The 20,562-nt window shown below is 35.0% G+C and overlaps 1 protein-coding gene across 1 annotated transcript in view; it reads left to right on the top strand.

Moving 5' to 3' along the window:
• The window catches only part of Fnta (farnesyltransferase, CAAX box, subunit alpha), a 28,043-nt gene extending 9,515 nt beyond the window's left edge, over nt 1-18,528 (top strand). Inside the window, exons 4-9 of the mRNA XM_027923796.2 lie at nt 2,341-2,445; nt 7,414-7,540; nt 10,869-11,017; nt 15,269-15,331; nt 17,460-17,631; nt 17,896-18,528. Of these exons, the coding sequence (XP_027779597.1) occupies nt 2,341-2,445; nt 7,414-7,540; nt 10,869-11,017; nt 15,269-15,331; nt 17,460-17,631; nt 17,896-18,018 (739 nt within the window). The 3' untranslated portion in view covers nt 18,019-18,528. The remainder of the gene's footprint in view (nt 1-2,340; nt 2,446-7,413; nt 7,541-10,868; nt 11,018-15,268; nt 15,332-17,459; nt 17,632-17,895) is intronic.
• Nucleotides 18,529-20,562: the final 2,034 nt, after the last annotated feature.

Here is a 20,562-nt window from a genome sequence, read left to right as displayed (position 1 = left end):
CTTGCTGAGTTGCTGAGGCTAGCTTTGAACTCAAGATTTTCCTGGCCTCAGCCTCCCAAGCTCCTGGGATTACAGGCATGTGTCACCATGCCGGGCTCAATATTTTTTTAAGTCTTTTTCTTAGTGTGTTTCTCCAAAGAGGATCCATCTAATTTATTGTCTAAGAAAAACATTTGCCTGCCACAATTCTGGGGGATCAGGCAGGGAAATATGTTAGGAAAGTTTCACTGTTCAGTGTATCAACTTTGTTTTCCTTTTTCTTTTTTTTGGGGGGGTACAAATCAGCCTGTTAGACAATTTCAACATTTTTTAAAATCTATTCTTTTTTTTTTTTTAATTTTTTTTGAAGTTGTAGATGGACAGAATGCCTTTATTTTATTTGTTTATTTTTATGTGGTGCTGAGGATCGAACCCAGTGCCTCTTACATGCTAGGCAAGCGCTCTACCGCTGAGCTACAGCCCCAGCCCTTATCTATTCTTTATTTTATCTTGTTTTAATTTTTTTCAGTTTTTTATATTAACATTTTAAATGTGTTTATTTCCATTCTTTACCTCACCCTTCTTTGAATGTACCTAGTATCACTTTCTGCTTTAGGTTTTTCTAGAAAATTAAAATTGTTTCCTGCTCAGGTCAGGAGATGTCACCTTTCTGATCAAGGTGAAGGGAAGGATTGTGGCTGCTAAGAATGTTTCTCTAGACCTTGCTCTATTTTTCAGCCCCACTCTTGACTCCCAGTTTTGGAAAAAAACAAGTACCTTCAATTTTTGAAACTTTATTAAGGTTTCCACTACTGTTGACAGGTTTATATGATTCCTCCTGCCCCCACCTGCTCCCCAGTACTTGGCATAAATCCAGAGTTTCCTGTGTGCTTAGCACTGAACAACATCCCCAGCCATTTTTATTTTATTTTGTGATTTTCTTTAAGTTGCCTGGATTAGACTTGAACTTGTGACCCTCCTGCCTAAGCCTCTGAAGTAGCCAGAATTATAGGCATGTACCACTGTGCCTGGCTACATTGCTTTTCTAAGTCAGTTACAAACTTGTCTGTTTGCTTACATTTTTTATAATTTTCTTTACCTCTTATACTTGCTGTGGTAACCCTGTGCACCATTTCTCCTTGTGGATTTATATCTTCTGTATTGCTTTAATATCATTTTAGTGGGGTTTTATTTAGGGAATAAGAGTAAACCTATTTAGTCTACCATGTTTAACTGAAGTCCTCAGTAGGATATTCCATTATTTTATGGCTCTAATATGTACTTTCTTAAATTTTAAGAAATTACTGACTATATGGCACAAAGGAACTTAGAATGCATCTTAAATTTTCCTAAGAAATTTATTTGCTGTTTTTTTAAACGCACTATACCTGAGTTCATTACCCATATTAACCAAGTGTTTGCATTTATATGCTCTGTTAAGACAATTTTCTTGGGCTGGGGATGTGGCTCAAGCAATAGCACGCTTGCCTGGCATGCACGGGGCGCTGGGTTTGATCCTCAGCACCACATAAAAATTTTAAAAATAAATAAATAAATAAAGATGTTGTGTTCACCAAAAACTAAAAAATAAATATTAAAAAATTCTCTCTCTCTCTCTCTCTCTCTCTCTTAAAAAAAAAAGACAAATTTCTTTAATAATAGTAAGAGAAAAATGCTGTAATCTCATATTTTGCATTTCATTTTAAAAGATAACTTTTAAAGTAGGTTCTGAACTATTTGTCTCTTAATATATATTGAGTTGCAAATTTTTGAAAATTAGTTTACTAAGATTAGACCAGTACTGTCCATAGAGAATTTCAAAAAAATGACTTGACTCCACTTTCTCTTTAATTTCAGAAATTATATTTGCTTCACTTTTAAGTTTTTTTAATAATCTGAAATTAATTACAAACATTTTGATGGTGGTTCTAGAAATAAAATATTTGATAATGTTTATAATAGAATTAATTATTATATGACTAATATAACCTACATGAGCTAACTTTTCTGTATAAGGAAAGAAATGTCTTTGCTTTTTGTATTATATAACACATGTAATCAGAGTATTACCTGAAAATAGAATTTAGTTGCCTTTTCATTCCTTAAGATTCCAAAATCTACTTTTTTTCTATCATATTTGTTGCCTTTTACTCTTTTTTACTTTAAATGCTTGATTCATCTAGTTACCAGATAGTTGTATGAATATGGACAATTTGTGCACTTAAATTAAAAATTATTTGTTATATAAAATAACTGACAAAAATTTGTCTTAACCGTATTGTTCTTTTAGCTTTATTTCATACTGTTGATAGGCAACTTAATTGGAGTAATGAGACTTTCTGTGCTTGATGTTTGCTGTAGGCATTTTCGGAGAGTTCTCTTAAAGTCACTTCAAAAGGATCTACATGAGGAAATGAACTACATCACTGCAATAATTGAGGAACAGCCCAAAAACTATCAAGTTTGGTAAGATAGAAATGTTATTCTGCATAGGTTCTGCCAGTAGACGATGATATAGTAAAGGATTTTTTTCTTGTATTTACTTATTTTTTGCCCTCCTGGGGATCAAACCCCAGGCCCTTGTACATGCTAGGCAAGTGTTCTACCACTGAATATCATCCTAAGCTTCTTTATAATTTAGAACTTTACATTGGGGCTAATGTTACCTGCCCCACAGGATTGTTAGGAGGATTGTTTGGATTTTGATCTAGAATGTTCCCAAAAGGCTGATGTGTCGAATACTTGGTCTTCAAAATTCAGAGGTGGAGCTTTTGGAAGTGATTAGATCATTAGGGCTCTATTGCCACTGATGGATTCATAGGTGAGTGGACTATTGGAAGGGGATGAAAACTGTGGGAGATGGGGCCTACTTGGGGGAATAGGTCCTAGGGGATGTGCCCTTGGAGACTACATCTTGTCCCCATCCTGCCCCAGCTCCTTGCTGGTTTTGCTCTACTGTGCCCTTTTGCCATGATATTCTGCCTCACTAGAGGCCCACAATCAACAGAGCCAGGTGGCCATTTACTGAAACCATAAGCTAAAATAAATCTTCCCTTCGAGTTGATTTTCTCAGGTATTTTTTCACAGTGAAAAGAAGCTAACACAAGGATTAAATGAGAACTATGTTGAGTGATCAAAATGGTGTTTGCTCCACAGTTAACATTAAAATGTTTAGCTGTTATTATTATTTGAAATTTCAGAATCACTGTGCAGTTGCTGCTAATGAGAAAAAATGTGAGTAAAAATATCTGAAAAATGTTTTCTAGAATTCTGGATATAGCTCAGTGGTGGAAAGCTTGCTGAGCATGCGCAAGGCCCTGGATTCCATCCTCAGTACTGAAAAAAAAGCTTTCTGTTTGGTGTATTATAAAATGACTTTCTAATGTTTAATCCTTTATTCATTTGTTTATTTCACAGGCTTTGTATTAGTGCTGAGTATACAAAGGCTTTGTACTAGTGCTGAGTATACAAATATGACCAAGACACAGTCTAATAGGGAAAGCAAATAATAATATCAGTTACTTTATAAAGCGATGCAAAAAATATAATGGTAGAATTTTTCAGCATATGCAAAGATAAGAGTATGGAGATTGTTAGGATGGGAGTAGTGAACACAATAGGGGAAAAGGGAGGAGTCATGGAGCAGGGGCACAAAGAATAAATAAGAAAGATAATTTGAGTGGTGCCCAGTCTCTAGTGTGAAGCCTATGAATGGTAGCTATTGCTGCTGCTGTTATGATTGTGGTGTGGCAGTAAAGAAATTATGCTGAAGTAGAAGAGGCAGCATGGCATACTACCAAGAGCTCTTTCCACTTTCTTGTGGATGGACCTTTATTTTGTTTACTTATATATAGTGCTGAGAATCACACCCAGTGCCTCACACATGCTAGTCAAACACTCTATCACTGAGACACAACTCCAGCCTGAGCTCTTTCCACTTTCTGTGCCACGAACTGCCTGCTTAGTATACCTGTCTTCTCAACTCCAAAATGAAGTTGCCACCATTTTATCTTCTCTCAGCATAATGTCCTACACACACACACCACACTATCCTTATGTCAAGGTTTAAGGAAGTCTTCTGAAGAAAAACCTCTGAGGCAAGGAAAATATTCTTTGTAGAAGTATGGAAAAGCAGCTTATTCATGGAACTTTGTATAATTCCATGTGTTTTGTGGCCCAGCTGAGGAATATTCTGCCCAAATATTCACACGAATCAGTATTTAACATGTATATAGCTGATTAATTTTCAAAGAATTAGAACATAATAGACCCAACAGCGAATAACTAAGTATTATTTGACACATGGTAGGGTAGCTATTGTACAGATTTCTATTTGTAAACAAATTGACCTCTGAAGCTTTTTTTTTTAACTAGATTTTTGCATTCCTTAGAAGTTGCATTATAAAATAATTGTTTTATTGAGAAAAAAGAGTTTAGCTAGAGAATTAATGTACCCTGCGGTCTTGTTTTATGTTAAGGTGTTGTTTTTTTTTTCAATTGTTTCATTTTACTTTTCTTTTTTTTTTATTGGTTGTTCAAAACATTACAAAGCTCTTGACATATCATATTTCATACATTAGATTCAAATGGGTTATGAACTCCCATTTTTACCCCAAATACAGATTGCAGAATCACATCGGTTACACATCCACATTTTTACATAATGCCATATTAGTAACTGTTGTATTCTGCTACCTTTCCTATCCTCTACTATCCCCCCTCCCCTCCCCTCCCATCTTCTCTCTCTACCCCATCTACTGTAATTCATTTCTCTCCTTGTTTATTTTCCCATTCCCCTCACAACCTCTTATATGTAATTTTGTATAACAATGAGGGTCTCCCTCCATTTCCATGCAATTTCCCTTTTCTCTCCCTTTCCCTCCCACCTCATGTCTCTGTTTAATGTTAATCTTTTCTTCCTGCTCTTCCTCCCTGCTCTGTTCTTAGTTGCTCTCATTATATCAAAGAAGACATTTGGTATTTGTTTTTTAGGGATTGGCTAGCTTAAGGTGTTTTTATATAAAAAAAAGTGTTGCTATAAAATTCAGATATCAGGCATTCTCAATATAATTTAGTTTTTCGCTAAAAAGAAAAAAAACCCAAACTTTTCTTTTCTTGGGTACTGCAAACACTGCCATTAACACCTTAACAACCATTTTTTCTGAAAAGCAGAACACTGACCCACCTAAAGCAACTAATTGCTATTGAAAACTCAATAATGTTTTAATTTTTGTTGTTTTGTTTTTGTACTGGGGATTGAACCCAGGAGCGCTGAGCCATATCCCCAGCTCTTTTTATTTTTTCGTGAGACAGGGTCTTGCTAAGTTGCTTAGGGCCTTGATAAATTGCTGAGGCTGGCCTTGAATTTGTATTCCTCCTGCATCAGCCTCCCAAGTAACGATAATTACAGGCGTGTGCCACTGCACGGAGCTTAGTTTTGATACATTTTAAATTGCCCACTCTACTTGTTTCCATTATAACTAGTATAGTGAAGTAATAAGTTGATAACTTTTTATTAAATTACCACTGTGAGATATTATGCTATAAACTAATTCCCTGTGTTTAATAGTCATTAAATCTTGAATATCAGAGAGAACATCTTGATATTTTGTTCTGAGCAGTCACTTTGATATACGGAAGGATCTAATTCTTAACTTTTTCTTAAATTATAGAATTCACCAGGAACCTGAAAAGTAAAATGCTTTCTAGTGTTCACTGACTTGAAAGATTTCTAAAATAAGTTCAGTAATCTTTCTCTTTAAGAGGATTTTCTCCTTGATTATCTTTCCTTCTTAATATTCTGTAAGATAAATTTTAAAATTTTCAGTGTATTTAGAGTAGGTCACCAATTAAGCACTAATGTCTTCCCTTTTTTTCTGTAACTCCTGTTCACATTAATATAATGAATACAGTAGATTTTTTTAAAAATCAATTTTGAGATATAGTTCACATATCATATGTTCATTCATTTAAAGAGTATGTAATTCAGGGGCTGGGACTGTAGCTCATGGCAGAGTGTTTGCTTAACACGTGTGAGGCACTAGACTTCAGCACCACATAACAAATAAATAATAAAGATATTGTGTGTCCATCTTTAACTGAAAAAATATTAGGAAAAAAAAAAGAGTATGTAATTCAGCTGGGTGTGGTGGCACACAGCTGTAATCCCCGCAGCTTGGGAAGCTGAGGCAGGGGGATCACGAGTTCAAAGCCAGCCTCAGCAAAATTGAGGTGTTAAGCAACTCAGTGAGACCCTGTTTCTAAATAAAATACAAAATAGTGCTGGGGATATGGTTCAGTGGTTGAATGCCCCTGAGTTCAATCCCTGGTACCCGCCCCCCCCCCCAAAAAAAAAAAAAAAAGGAGTATGTAATATGTTTGCAGACGTGGCAGCCATTGCCACAATGAATTTTTTTTTTTGTACGAGGAATTGAACCCAGGGCCTCACAGGTTAGACTCTACCACTGAGCTATACTTCTAGTCCTCAGAGTAAATTTTAGAAATTTTCACTTATAGATTTCTGTAACTGTTTTAGCTTAAGGAAATTGTAAAAATGGAACCTAGTATAAAACTCTTAGTCTTATCCTAGTATAGAAACTCCTGTTTTGACAGACTTGCAACATGTAGCTATTTATTCCCCAGGGTAGAATTGAATTTCATTGTACTAACTGGTGGAGTGAAAAGTTGCTTAAATGGTGGCATTTTGAATTTAGGGAAAACTGATACACTATTTAAAATTATATTTCATAAAATAGTATCACATTTCTTCTAGTCTCTCCTGTAATGTCTTTTTTTGTTTCTTTGTTTATTTTTAGTTGTAGTTGGGTACAATACCTTTATTTATTTTTACGTGGTGCTGAGGATGGAACCCAGGGCCTTACTCATGCTAGGCGAGTGCTCTACTGCTGAGCCACAACCCCAGCCCTCTTGTAATGTCTTTATTTATTTATTTATTTTTGATACTGGGGATTGAACTCAGGAGCATCCCAAGCCCTATTTTGTATTTTGTTTAGAGACAGGGTTGCTTAGCACTTTGCATTTGCTGAGGCTGGCTTTGAACTCGAGATTCTCCAGCCTCAGACTTTGGAGCCCATTACAGGCATGTACCACTGCACCTGGCTTATTTCTAAATTCTAAAAACAGAATTTTGTGATTGTCCAAAGATAACTGTACTTCCGGGTTTACTTCCATCTTTAAGCCCTATGTATCTAATTTTACACACAAATTACTGTTTTATGTTTCTCAACCCTTGCTTAGTGTTCTGAAAATTTTCTCATTTCTTTTATGTTAGATTTTCTCTCTAGTAGTGTCTTTAATTAGATATGAATATTTGTTTCTTGAGTGTGTTTCCACATCACCTAGTATAACCCATGTAGATGATTTGTTAGCTTGGGTAAATTAACACAAAATTTGTCTCCCTTCTCTGGGTTTCAGGCACCATAGGCGAGTATTAGTAGAATGGCTAAAAGATCCATCTCAGGAGCTTGAATTTATTGCTGATATTCTTAACCAGGATGCAAAGAATTATCATGCCTGGCAGCATCGACAGTGGGTCATTCAGGTATTACCTTTCTTTTTATAGTATTTTTCAGAATTTTATTTTTTAACTTAAATAATTAAAATTAGTATTAGAGGCTAATTAAATTTCCAAGCCAAAGCACACATGTAGATCATTACACACAACATAATAAAGAACTGTTAAGATACTTAATTAAAATGTGACATTCTTCATGGTGGTTAATCTTTATAATCTCTGAGTTGGTTAGTGAATAGGTTCGTATTAAAGAAGAATAATAGTAAACTGATAAACATTAAACACATTTCAGATTGAATTCTCATCACCTCTTATATTTGTTAGCAAATTGAGCATCAAAATTAGTAAAATGTTAATATATCAAGAGCATGTATTAAGGTTTTTGCATATATAAATTTCAGAATGTGGTCTTATCATAACTGTTACTTATTATATATTGTATGTCTACCCCTCTGTTAAATTTATGCTAAATTCTAAATAAAATAGTTACAACTTTCACACTAGACATTGTATTTATTTTAGCAAACAATTTTATTGTTTCCTATAAATTTTTTCCAGGGATTGCTATTTCATGTTCTATTCATTATAACCAGAGCATTTTACTAAATATTTTTTACTGAGAATTTTTAACTTCAAATTTAATTAATTATATATTTTATAAAATTTTTAATCATATAAAAGTTCATGTTATACACATACCCTATCTACTACCATAACAACATGAGAAGTAGAATATTATCAATATCTTTGAAAAGCCACATTAGCCAGTGTGTTTCTTACTGAAATTATGAAAGATTTCCATGAGAAAGACTCCAAAATATCCTTCAATTGTTGCTTGTGCAATTTTTTTTTTTTAAGCTGTATATGAACACACAGTATCTATTTATTTTTATGTGGTGCTGAGGATTGAACCCAGGGCCTCACACATGTGAGGGAACCGCTTTACCACTGAGCTATAGCCGCAGCCCCCGTACATTTTTTTTTATGATTTTTTTAGTTGTAGTTGGACACAATACCTTTATTTTATTTATTTTTATGTGGGGCTGAGGATCAAACCCAGCGCCTCGCACATGCTAGGCAAGCGCTCTACTGTTGAGCTACAGCCCCAGCCCCTGTTGCTTATACATTTTTATAAATAAAGTACTTATAATTTTCTGTCTTGCTTTTACATTTGGTATATTATGGTTTCATATGTTTTCACAATACTTTTTAAAGATAAGATTAATTTTACCAATAATGAAATTCTGAAAACTGAAGAGAATCTATAAGATAATGTTCTTTTGGGGGGTGGGGGAGCGTACCAGAGTTTGAATTCAGAGGCATTCAACCACTAAGCCAGATCCCCAGCCCTATTTTGTATTTGATTTAGAGACAGTTGCTTAGCACCTTGCCATTGCTGAGGCTGGCTTAGAACTTGAGATCCTCCTGCTTTAGCCTCCCAAACTGCTGGGATTACAGGCGTATGCCACTGTGCTCAGCTACAAGATAATATTCTTGAAATAACTGAAGTTGTAGAAAAAACAAATCAGTGGTTAGGAGTGATTAGGCAAAAGTGAGATACAACTATAAAGAGATGGTATAGGACACTTTCTATGTGGTGAGGGAATAATTCTGTATCTTGATTGTAGTGTTGCTTGCGCTACACATAGGGTAAAATTGCAAAGAACTATATTCTACCTCTACTAACACCTTGGCCTTCACTGTATATACACAGATGAGAACACATAAAATCTGAATAAAGTCTGTGTTTTTGTGAAAAATAATACACCATATCATTTTATTGTTTTGGGGTTAAATTTAAGTTGGTAAGATAATGCCTTTGGAGAATCTAAATGAAGGGTACACAGGACTCTTTCTTAATTATTTTTATTATCACTTGGTAAAACAGGGACCATCATACTGAAATTCATCCTTTTTCTGTTATCAATAAGAAATATAACTCCACTTTTTCATAATGTCCCCACTTCTGTAACATTTGTAAGTTTTAACAGTTTTCCCTATAATTTTTTTCTATTAAAGCAGCATTATGCCAGGAATGGTGACTCATGCCTGTCATCCCAGCAGCTCTGGAGGCTGAGGCAAGAGGTTGCAAGATCAAAGCCAGCCTAAGCAACTTGATGAGACCCTTTTTCTTTCTTTCTTTCTTTTTTAATATTTATTTTTTAGTTGGATGCAATATCTTTATTTTATTTATTTATTTTTATGTGGTGCTGAGGATCAAACCCAGGGCCTCTCACATGTTAGGCAATTGCTGTACTGCTGAGTCACAACCCGAGCCTGTTGAAACCCTTTTTCAAAATAAAAAAGGTATGGGGATGTGATTCAGTGGTTAAGCACCCCTGGGGGTCTATCCAACAAGAAAGAAAATACTTCGAAAATACTTAAAACAAAAAACCCAGTTTTTTAATGTAAAAATTTGTTTGTAAATCCAATCTTAGATATTTCTTTCTCTTTCTCTCTCTCTCTTTTTTTTTTGGTACCAGAGATTGACCCAGGGGCCCTTAACCTCTGAACCATATCCTCAGCCCTTTTTTATTTTTTATTTGAGACAGGGTCTCGATAAGTTGCTTAGGTCCTCGATAAGTAAGTTGCTAGGGTTGGCTTTGAACTTGTGATTCTTCTGCTTCAGCCTCCTGAGCTGTTGGGATTATAGGTGTGTGCCACCATGCACCGCTAAATTGTATATATTTCTCTACATGTATTTTAAAGGTAATTTATCACATGTACATTTTTAATGCTGTTCTTTTGCTTATTGTAATATCAAATCAAATTCATATACTATGTATAATGCTATGTATAATTAATTATGCATTCTCTTACTAGTGAATTTGTTTTTATTTTCCCCTCTAATTTTTCTTTGGTGACTTTTATCTTGGCTTTTTGTATATTTTTTCGCAGGATCTATCTCCAATTTAGTTCTTTTTTTAAATATATTTATTAGTTGTTGATGGACCTTTATTTTATTTATTTATATGTGGTGCTGAGAATCGAACCCAGTGCCTCACACTTGCTAGGCAAGTCTCTACCACTGAGCCACAACCCCAGCCCCAGTTTTTTTATTCCCCTCTGTTTCCTTGACCTGTGACTGTTCCCTCTCTCTACATATGTGGTAAATCCTTTTTCTTCAGTTCTACCTTCTTAGCTTTACTCATGTTTTATTTTTACTTATTTTTTTGGTGGTGTGAGGGTCTTGTATGTTGTTCAGGCTTGCCTTGAACTTGTGATATTCCTACCTCAGCCTCTCCCATAGCTGGAATTACAGGTGTGCATCACCATACCCTGCGTGATGTTTTGTTTTTAATATTTACAAATAATGGGACATTTCTAATTGTGTTTTTAAACAACTTTCTTTTAGGAATTTAAACTTTGGGATAATGAGCTGCAGTATGTAGACCAACTTCTAAAAGAAGATGTGAGAAATAACTCTGTCTGGAACCAAAGATACTTTGTCATTTCTAATACCACTGGCTACAGTGATCGTGCTGTATTGGAAAGAGAAGTCCAGTAAGTAATGTCCTTTACTTGCTCATTCATTAAAAATCTGCATGCCTACTATGTTTCAGGCATTGGGAATAAATCAAAGACCAAGACTGCCCCAGATCCTATAATCATGGAACTAAAATTGGACAGAATAGAAAGATGAAACATATAGTGATAAATTTACAAATAATGTAGTATGCTTCTATGTTTAGTGTCTGAAGTTTTTTGAAATATTGTTGCTATTAAAGATGGGAAGTAAATCAGATTTTATAGTGTCCAGGAAACTTTATTTTATAACTATCTCATTAAATCTGTTGCATTTTTGATAATAGTTTCCAGATGCCATGTTACTGTATTATAGGGTTCTGGACCAGTTCAGTCTTGGTTATCTTTTATACTGTGGGATATTTCGTAGCACTCCTGGCTTTCAACAAAAATTTCTCTAGACATTGCCCAGTGTCCTTTTTGGAGCAAAAATTCATCCTCATTTGAGAGCTTCTATACAAAAAGCTATTATAAGAAATAGAAATTTCTGAATTGTCCTAAATTTGTGTATTATGTGTATAAATAGCAATAGCCATTTTTTTCTGGTCTAATTTGCCATTTTGTCTCACTGTATTTGACAATCTGAATGTGGATTTTTTTTTAAAAAATTTGTTTTAGTTATACATGGACACAATATCTTTATTTTGTTTGTTTATTTTTATGTGATGCTGAGTATCAAACCCAGTGCCTCACATGTGCGAGGCAAGTGCTCTGCTACTGAGCACAATCCCAGCCCCTGAATGTGGATATTGTTTTTAAAGCTTGATGAGCTCATAGTAAAATTTTAATTACAAAAGTTCTTTTAATTATTGTTGGGAAGAGCAGATTTATAGCACATCTGCCTGTAATCTCCCTTGACCCATTTTTTTTCTCAGTTTAAGGCAGCTAACTCCTCTCTTATCTTTTCTATATAAGGGTTCCAGTGGCATATATTTTTTTTCTTTTTAGTGTTGAAGATTAAACCTAAGGCATCATATATTCTTTACTACTGAACTATATCCCTAGTCCCTAGCCTATATATATATATTTTGTTTTGTTTTGTTTTGAAGGCTTTAGTCCAGTATCCTCCATTCACTCTCTGCTCCAGGCTTTCAGACCTACCTCTCTTCCATCTGAAGCTGCACTGTCCAGTATGTAACTACTAGCAACATATAGCTATTTAAATTTAAATTAACTACAATACCACAAAATTTAAAATATACTTCCTCGCCTGGCACGGTAGTGCACACCTGAAATCCCAGTGGCTCAGGAGGTTGAGGCAGGAGGATTGTGAGTTCAAAGCTAGTCTCAGCAACTTAGTGAGGCCCTAATAAACTCAATGAGACCCTGTCTCTAAATAAGATAGAAAAAAGGGCTGGGGATGTGCCTCAGTGTTTAAGTGCCCCTGAGTTCAATCCTTTGCACATACACACACACACAAAAAAAAACACACAACAAAAAAATAGTTCCTCAGTTGCAGTAGTCACATTATTTCAGGTACCCACATGTAGCTAGTGACTACTGTACTTGACAACATAGATAAAGAACATTTCCATCATCAAAGCAAGTTCTTCTGGAATTTACTGAAAAGATTTTATTAAGCCAACCTAAAATAGTGGAGTTTAAGTAGAGATAATTTATACTTTGTCATTTAGCACTCTCTATTCCCCTTTGTATTCTCCAGTCCTTTTTTAATATTTTAATTTAGAGACAGAATCTTGCTGAGTTGCTTAGAGCCTCACTAAATTGCTGAGGCTGACTTTGAATTTGTAATTCTCCTGCCTTAGCCTCCCAATTTGGGATTATAGGCATGTGCCACTGCACCTGGCTGTTTCATGTATTTCTCTTTGCATTGGATTTCTTGCCAAAAAATAGAATGCTTCAGGTTATTTTATTTTGAATTGATCCAATTGAGAATGGATTTCAAATATTGTATATTCCTAATTTGCTATGTCTTACTTCATTACTTCATTAAATGTTTTTTTTTTTATTTTTATTTTTTTAGTTGGACACAATATCTTTATTCATTTATTTTTATGTGATGCTGAGGATCGAACCCAGGGCCTCTCGCATGTGCTGTGCGAGCGCTCTACCACTGAGCCACAACCCCAGCCCCAGCTTCATTAAAAATTGAATGTGACTGGCTCACTTCTGTAATCCCAGTGATTACAGAGAGGCTGAGGCAGAAGGATTGTAAGTTCAAGGACAACCTTAGCAATTTAGTGAGGTCCTAAGCAACTTAGTGAGACCATGACTCAAAATTAAAAAGGACTGGGGATATAGCTCATTGGTTAAGTGCCCCTGGGTTCAGTGCCCTAGGGTTCAGTCCCCAGTACAAAAAAGAAAAATTGAATATGAAGTTTGGAAAATGCAAGTCTTTTAGCCTTTAGAGGCAGATCACTAGTCATCTGTTATTAGAAACAGAAATAATCAGTCAAGAATGTAACAGCTTTCTATATTTAAAGTTTGTTTTTCCCTCAGGATGTGTAGAACAAATATTTTAAATATTGATAGTAGCCATACTTCTAGAATTTATAGTTTATTAAGTAAATTTTTAACTTTATAGATAGGTGTACCTGATTGTGTTCCTCACTTTTTTTCCTTTCATTAAATTTTTTTTCCTATGCAGTATAGTTATCAGGGGAAAAATATACTGAATTATATAAAATTATAAAAAATTAAAAATCAGAATCTCTTATTCTTTCTCCTCCTTCCTGCCACTCTCTAGAATGAGCTATAATTATATACATTTATACATGGATTTATAAATAACATTTGCAACCTAGACAGTGACATATAGGCATTGATTTTTTTCACTAAATGTATCGTGGCCATTGTTTCCATGTGAATAATGGTCTATGAGTACCATAGGTTAGGTATCTTTTATGCAGAATACTTGGGACCAGAAACATTTCAGATTTTTGGAATGTTTACATATATATATATATATATATATATATATATATATATATATATATATATAATCAGATATGTGGGAGATAGAACTCCAATCTAAACACAGAATTAATTTATGTTTCATATGTGTCTTATACACATAGCCTGAATATAATATTATACATATTTTTACTGCACCTGTATTTTGACTATGTGGTATCATGTCAAAGCTCAAAAAATTTCAGATTTTGGAGTATTTTGGATTTTGGGTTTTCAGATTAAGGATGCTCACCTGATAATTATAGGATTTATCTAACATTTACTGTACGCCATAAATTCCTATTTAGTTCTCATAACAAGTCTCAGAGATACTCATGAATAACTTGAGTTTTCAAGTAATTCTGTAAATAGGACTTACAGGTAGGTAGTCTCACCTCAAAGTTCATGTTTTCACCATTAAAATAGATGACACATTAGTGTACATTGCCAAAGTGAAATTAAGAATCTTCTACTAGGACCAGTTAAGACCTACACAGACATAATTTTCCAAATAACTGAAAAGGTTAGGTCATGTCAGGGTGGTTAGAAAAATCTTTTCATAATGTTAAATGAGTTTTTTACTCCTGTGAAAAAATTCCTATTGTAATAGCCCCAAAGCAAGAACAAGATCACTAAGCTTTAGTCAGTTCTTTGCTCATGTGAAGCATAGTTTTGTAGATTCCTTAGAATTTGTGGCAGTTGCATCTGAATTATATTTAATAATCAGGGTAAAGAGAAGAGAAAGGAGTAGGGAGTATCCATTTTGACTGTGAAATCACCTTATAGTTTAATAGTAATTTTATTTTGAAAGGTAAGGAATATGTACTTGTTGTTTAATTTTTATTCTTTGTATTATTTCTACCCTACTTTTAATTATAGCTCCTAAGATTATGTTAATTACCCTTTTTCAGTGACTGAGGACTTAACAGGCATAAATAGATGTTTGACTTTTTTTCCTGGATTGTTTTACCATTAAAAGAAAGTCTCCACCTTTCCTTCAAACAGAAAAAAATATCTTTCATATTAATTTTCTTTCTTGATGTGAATTAAAGCTTTATGTCAGTTAAGTGTTGTTCCTCAGAATTAGACAAGAAATATGGGAGGGAGGAACTATCTTGAGTGGGCAATTGCAGTTTTGGAGGTTCTCTAATTTAGATATGAGCTAGAGAGGTGGCAAGGCCAGCTGAAAGAGATGTATCTGTAGTCTGACACAGCAAAAACACTTTCCTAGGTTTTGCCACATTTGTTCAAATTGTATCTGATTGTTGCACTGCTCTTTTAAAATTACACACTCATTTGTGGGTTCTTTTCTTACAGATACACTCTGGAAATGATCAAACTTGTACCACATAATGAAAGTGCATGGAACTATTTGAAAGGGTAAGAAGTTATTTTTTGCTGGAGATACACCACACACACACACATATAAATAAAAGCTGCTAATATATATATCATGGAATATATACCTAATTAGATTTTCTTATTTTTTTGGTACTGGGGATTGAACCCAGGGGCTCTTAACCACTGAGCCATATCCCCAGCCCTTTAAAAAATTTTTTATTTTGAGATTGGGTCTTGCTAAGTTGCTTAGAGCTTTATTAAGTTGCTGAGACTGGCTTTGAACTCGTGATCCTTCTGCCTCAACCTCCTGAGCTGCTGGAATTATAGTCATGCACCACCACATCCAGCTCTTCTAATTAGATTTTATTTAAAAGGAAACTAAAGAATTTTTCTTTATTTGAATCTAAGAGCAGAAGCATAATGGTAATTATGGCAGTTCCCAAGAACTGTGCCCTCTACATTTCTTCTCTTCACCTCCCAAGCACATACCAATTTTTTTTTTTTGATACTGGCGATTGAACCCAGGATGCTTAACCACTGAGCCACATCCTCAGTCCTTTTTATTTTGAGACAGGATCTCCCTAAGTTGCTTAGGTCCTTGCTGACTTGTTGAGGCTGGCCTGGAACTTGTGATTCTCCTGCCTCAGCCTCCCAGGTGTCTGGGATTACAGATGTATACCACCATGCCTGGAAAGTAATGCATATTAAATTATATTTATGAACCCTTTAGGGTTTTTGTGAAAAATTAGAATACAGACACTTAGGTTCTGCCCAGCTCAGGAGTCCAATAAAGCACAGAGGACTGTTTACAGATTACACAGATGGGTGGCCAGCATTTCTGCTTTAGTTGCTAAAGGTTTCCAATTATAAATCTTAACAGAAACATTTCACTTGTCTGGCACTGACATAGCCAGGCTTACTGTTGAATTTAAGTACTTTAAGGAAACTGGTCCCAAAGAGCAGAGTTTGAAATCCAGACACATTTAGGGATATGTTGGGAGTTGGGACCTATAGTCCCTGAGGAGTTAAAGAGATGAGGAACCATCTCAAGAAGAAACAGGGACATTTCTCCTTCATCTCTCTTCACTTAAAAGATGATTTATTTTCTGCTTTAATTTAATATGGTGCATATTCACATTATACATGATTACGTTTAAACTTTTTTTTTGATCTCTTGAAGATTTTAATGCTGTTTTCGCAAATAATAGTTTCTATAAATTTTTCTGATTTATAGTAAAATGTACTAACTTAAAACATGTGCTATCTCCCACACTTTTTTGCCTATCATTTTAAACTGAGAACTGGGTGTTTTTAGCCCAAGAAACATTATGTCTTGCATACACTTTAACTACATATCTTAGGAATAAATGAAATCTGTGATATTTTGGTAACTCTTAGTGTATATAAAATGAAAAGCTCTGTCAAAATGCACTTTTCACTGGGAAAAAATAAATAAAACAAATAAATGGATCTACACAAAACAAACATTAACATTGGTAGTCTTAATTGTGGGACAATCTATAACAAGCACATTTGCCTTTATTTACCCAGAGCTGCTCAACTTTCAAGTTATGAATTTTAAAAATCTTAACAGATTTTATTATTTTGACATTTGTTTCTCATTCCACATCATCTTCAGCCAAGCTCTGAGCACTTAAAATTCTCTTAATTGTTGGGAACTTAGTCAGAAGCATCTGGAACACTGCTGGTGGAAGAGTTTGCTGTAACACTTAGCAACTGCTGTGGCTGTCTACACACAGCAGTTGCATTTGTCAGATGGTCCACACCTTTCTCATATTCATGTTCCCATAGCCTGTTAAGTTGGGGTTGCTCATCCTCTAGTGGTTGAAGTAGATGCAGTAGCTGATGAAGGGCTCCCCCACATGCTGGCAGTGGTAGCGCTGTTCCAGCCCACCATCTTCTCTTGGTGCAGCCATGTCTCTGCGGGCACTGGGAACAAGGCTTGCCACCTGCCGCTCTGAACTTTATTTTTTTTTAAACTAATTTTACTCAGCTCCTAATTATCCACGATAAAACTCACATAATTTAAAATTTTCATTTTGTTTCAGCGTCATTTATTCAAAATAAGTCTTCTTTCTTGCTGTGTTTCTCTTTGATCTTTCTGTTGTTTTTGTTCTTCTCAGAATCAAGTATTATTTTCTTTCAGGATTTTGCAGGATCGTGGTCTTTCCAAATATCCTAACCTGTTAAATCAATTACTTGATTTACAACCAAGTCACAGTTCCCCCTACCTAATTGCCTTTCTTGTGGATATCTATGAAGATATGCTAGAAAACCAATGTGACAACAAAGAGGACATTCTTAATAAAGCATTAGAGGTAAGCTGGTGTGACTCAGTATTTTTCTCTTAGGCATCTCAGAATTGGCTGTACCCATTACCAGTAATATTCATGCCCCTTTTCAACATAGGTATTCAGAATTCAGTGTAGGATTATTTCTGGTTTAGGGCAACATCTTTGTCAATGGTGAACATAGTATATAGTATGTAACTCTACAGTGTGTCCATTTGACCATGAACAGAGTTAAATTGTGTTGTTTCAAAGGCTTATTTACTTTAATAAATTTTTATTTTTTATTTTTAGTTATGTGAAATCCTAGCTAAAGAAAAGGACACTATAAGAAAAGAATATTGGAGATATATTGGAAGATCCCTTCAAAGCAAACACAGCAGAGAAAGTGACCTCCCAACAAATGTACAGCAATAACACCATCCAGAAGAACTTGATGGAATGCTTTTATTTTTTTAAGGGATTCTAATGAGGAATTTGAAACTAGAGCGATCATTCCCTTACCTGTGGCCTAAATATGCATTGCACAGGTATTGCTTTTTAACAAGAACTAAGTGTGATGTTCTTTGGGTGCTGCTGCTATTCAGATTAGCTCTAAGAAATTTGATTCTTTTTAAAGTAAAGTAATTGGAGGGGAGGGGGGAGAAAAAAATGTCCTATAAAGGAACTACCACTTTTGTAGTCTTACCAACATTTACTCTAATCCCTTAGCATCAACTCTTCCCTAAAGGATTTGTATCAGTAAAGACTGCAGATAACTTGTATGTAATGGATTTGAGGTAACTTAAATTTTGGTTCAGTAAGCAGGGGAATACAGCTGTTACATTAGAGCTGCTATGCTACACTCACAGTATCTTGCTTTCACTGTAACCAACTAATGCCAAAAGAATGGTTTTATAATAAAATTACAGATGTATTTAAAAACAATACCATGGTAGTTTGGCTTTTTAATAGCATATAACTATATACCAGGGATATTGCTTCAGTTTAGAAAATCAATTGAAAAACAAATAAAACTGTAGAAAACAGATAAATGATTATGCTAAAGGAAACATTAACTGTTAAAATGTGAATTGTTCAGTTCTTGACTGCAAGCAACACAGTCCACTCAAGGTAGTTTTAAACCAGTAATTATTTCATCTTCTAGAAGTACACCCCCAAACCATACTAGGGACCTGGACCATCTAATTGCTGCTGCCTGGGCCAGACTCAGGAAACTGCATAATGAGGAAGCCACAGCCTAGGTTACTAGCTCCAAGCTAGTGGCACACATGCTACCTTCCATAAAAACACATCTTCTTCCCTTCCCATGTGATGAAGTTCCAAATGAAAGACTCAGGTTATTGCATCTGATTGGGAAGAACTGTTATATTCTGATTGGGTGTTTTAGTGATGTATAAACCTTAACTGCAAAGGAATCTGAGAAATATAGTTTATATAGTTTTCTGGCCTCTATAATTTAGGAAGACACATTAGACGGGAGTAGGAGTGGAACATATAAAGGATTCTTGTTCAATGTTCAGAGCACCAAACTATAACTAAAGAAATTATATATAGTTGAATAATCAATCACCTTTTCTCAAGATAAATTTAAGAAATAAGAATATTTAAATAGAGAAACGTATTTGAGGAGAGTTGTTTTTTTAAAAAATATTTATTTATTTATGTATCTTTAGCTTTAGGTGGATACATTAGTTTGTTTTTATGTGGTGCCAAGGATCGAACCCAGTGCCTCATGCATGCTAGGCGAGCACTCTACCACTGAGCCACCACCCCAGCCCCGAGGAGAGTTGTTTTTAACATGTTTTTGTCAGTTTTTTTAGGATTCCAAAAATCTCTGATTTTTATATTTGAAATTGGCATAAAGTGTCTTCCCTAAGTATTTAATTTCAACAGTGTTGTAAAAAAACAAGTGTTTAGAGAAATTCATATAAGATTGAGTCTCAGAAACTACCATCAATGTCCCCAAATTGACAAGATTCAGGGCTGCGACTCAACAAAGCTCATTAGAGACTGTTTAATGAAAAGAATAATGGCAGTTTATTAATTTACATTGAGAAATAAAACTCTGAAGCAGACCAAAAGGTTGCATCAGGGTAGCCACTTCGCATCTTTTGCCTGAGTTTAAACTATGCAATCTTTTGATCAAAAGATTGTGTAGTGAGCTTTGAATCAGCTAAGGAATCTCCATAATTTAAATGTATAATTATTTTAGGCTCTGATCATCCTAATGAGGGCCATCTAATGGGCAAGTGGATACATAAACCTGGCAGCACACTTCTTTCATTTTATTTTTTTGTTTTGGTTTTTATGGGACTGGGAATTGAATTCAGGGTCTTGTTCATGATAGCCAAGCAGTCTACCGCTGAGCTATAGCCCTACCCTTCTATTTTCATTGTACCAACAATTCTCAAAGCGTGGGTTGTAGAAGGGATCTGCTAGTTCAAAACTATTTGCCTAATAACACTATCATTGTTATCATTCACACTATCATTCACAATTTTCTGGAAAGGGTAAGATCCTCCCTCTCCAACTGTCTAGATAGCTATGTGAGTTTAGATTTTATTCACATACTTCAGTCAAAACACTATATTATACTGGATGCGGTGATGCATGCTTTGTAATTCCAGTTAATCAGGTTGCTGAGGCAGGAGGATCACAAGTTTGAGGCCAGTCTGCGCGATTTAATGAGAACCTATTTCAATAAAAAAGGGCTGGGGATGCAGCTCAGTGATGAAGTGACCCTGAGTTCAGTCCCCAGTACCACAAAACAAAACAAAAATACCATATTGCAACACATTGAAAGTAGAAGTTCTGAGGATCTAGGTATCTTCTATTAAGTCAAGAGATTTGTAAAAACATAAAAAAGGTCATTTTTTCTATTATAAAAGATTATTCTTAGGGGCTGGGAACGTGGCTCAAGGGGTAGCGCGCTCGCCTGGCATGCATGCGGCCCGGGTT

The sequence above is a fragment of the Marmota flaviventris genome, chromosome 3 (genome assembly GCF_047511675.1).
Source record: "Marmota flaviventris isolate mMarFla1 chromosome 3, mMarFla1.hap1, whole genome shotgun sequence".
Taxonomy (NCBI): domain Eukaryota; kingdom Metazoa; phylum Chordata; class Mammalia; order Rodentia; family Sciuridae; genus Marmota; species Marmota flaviventris.
The sequence above is the reverse complement of the archived record's forward strand: the minus strand, read 5'-3'. Positions and strand labels throughout refer to the sequence as shown.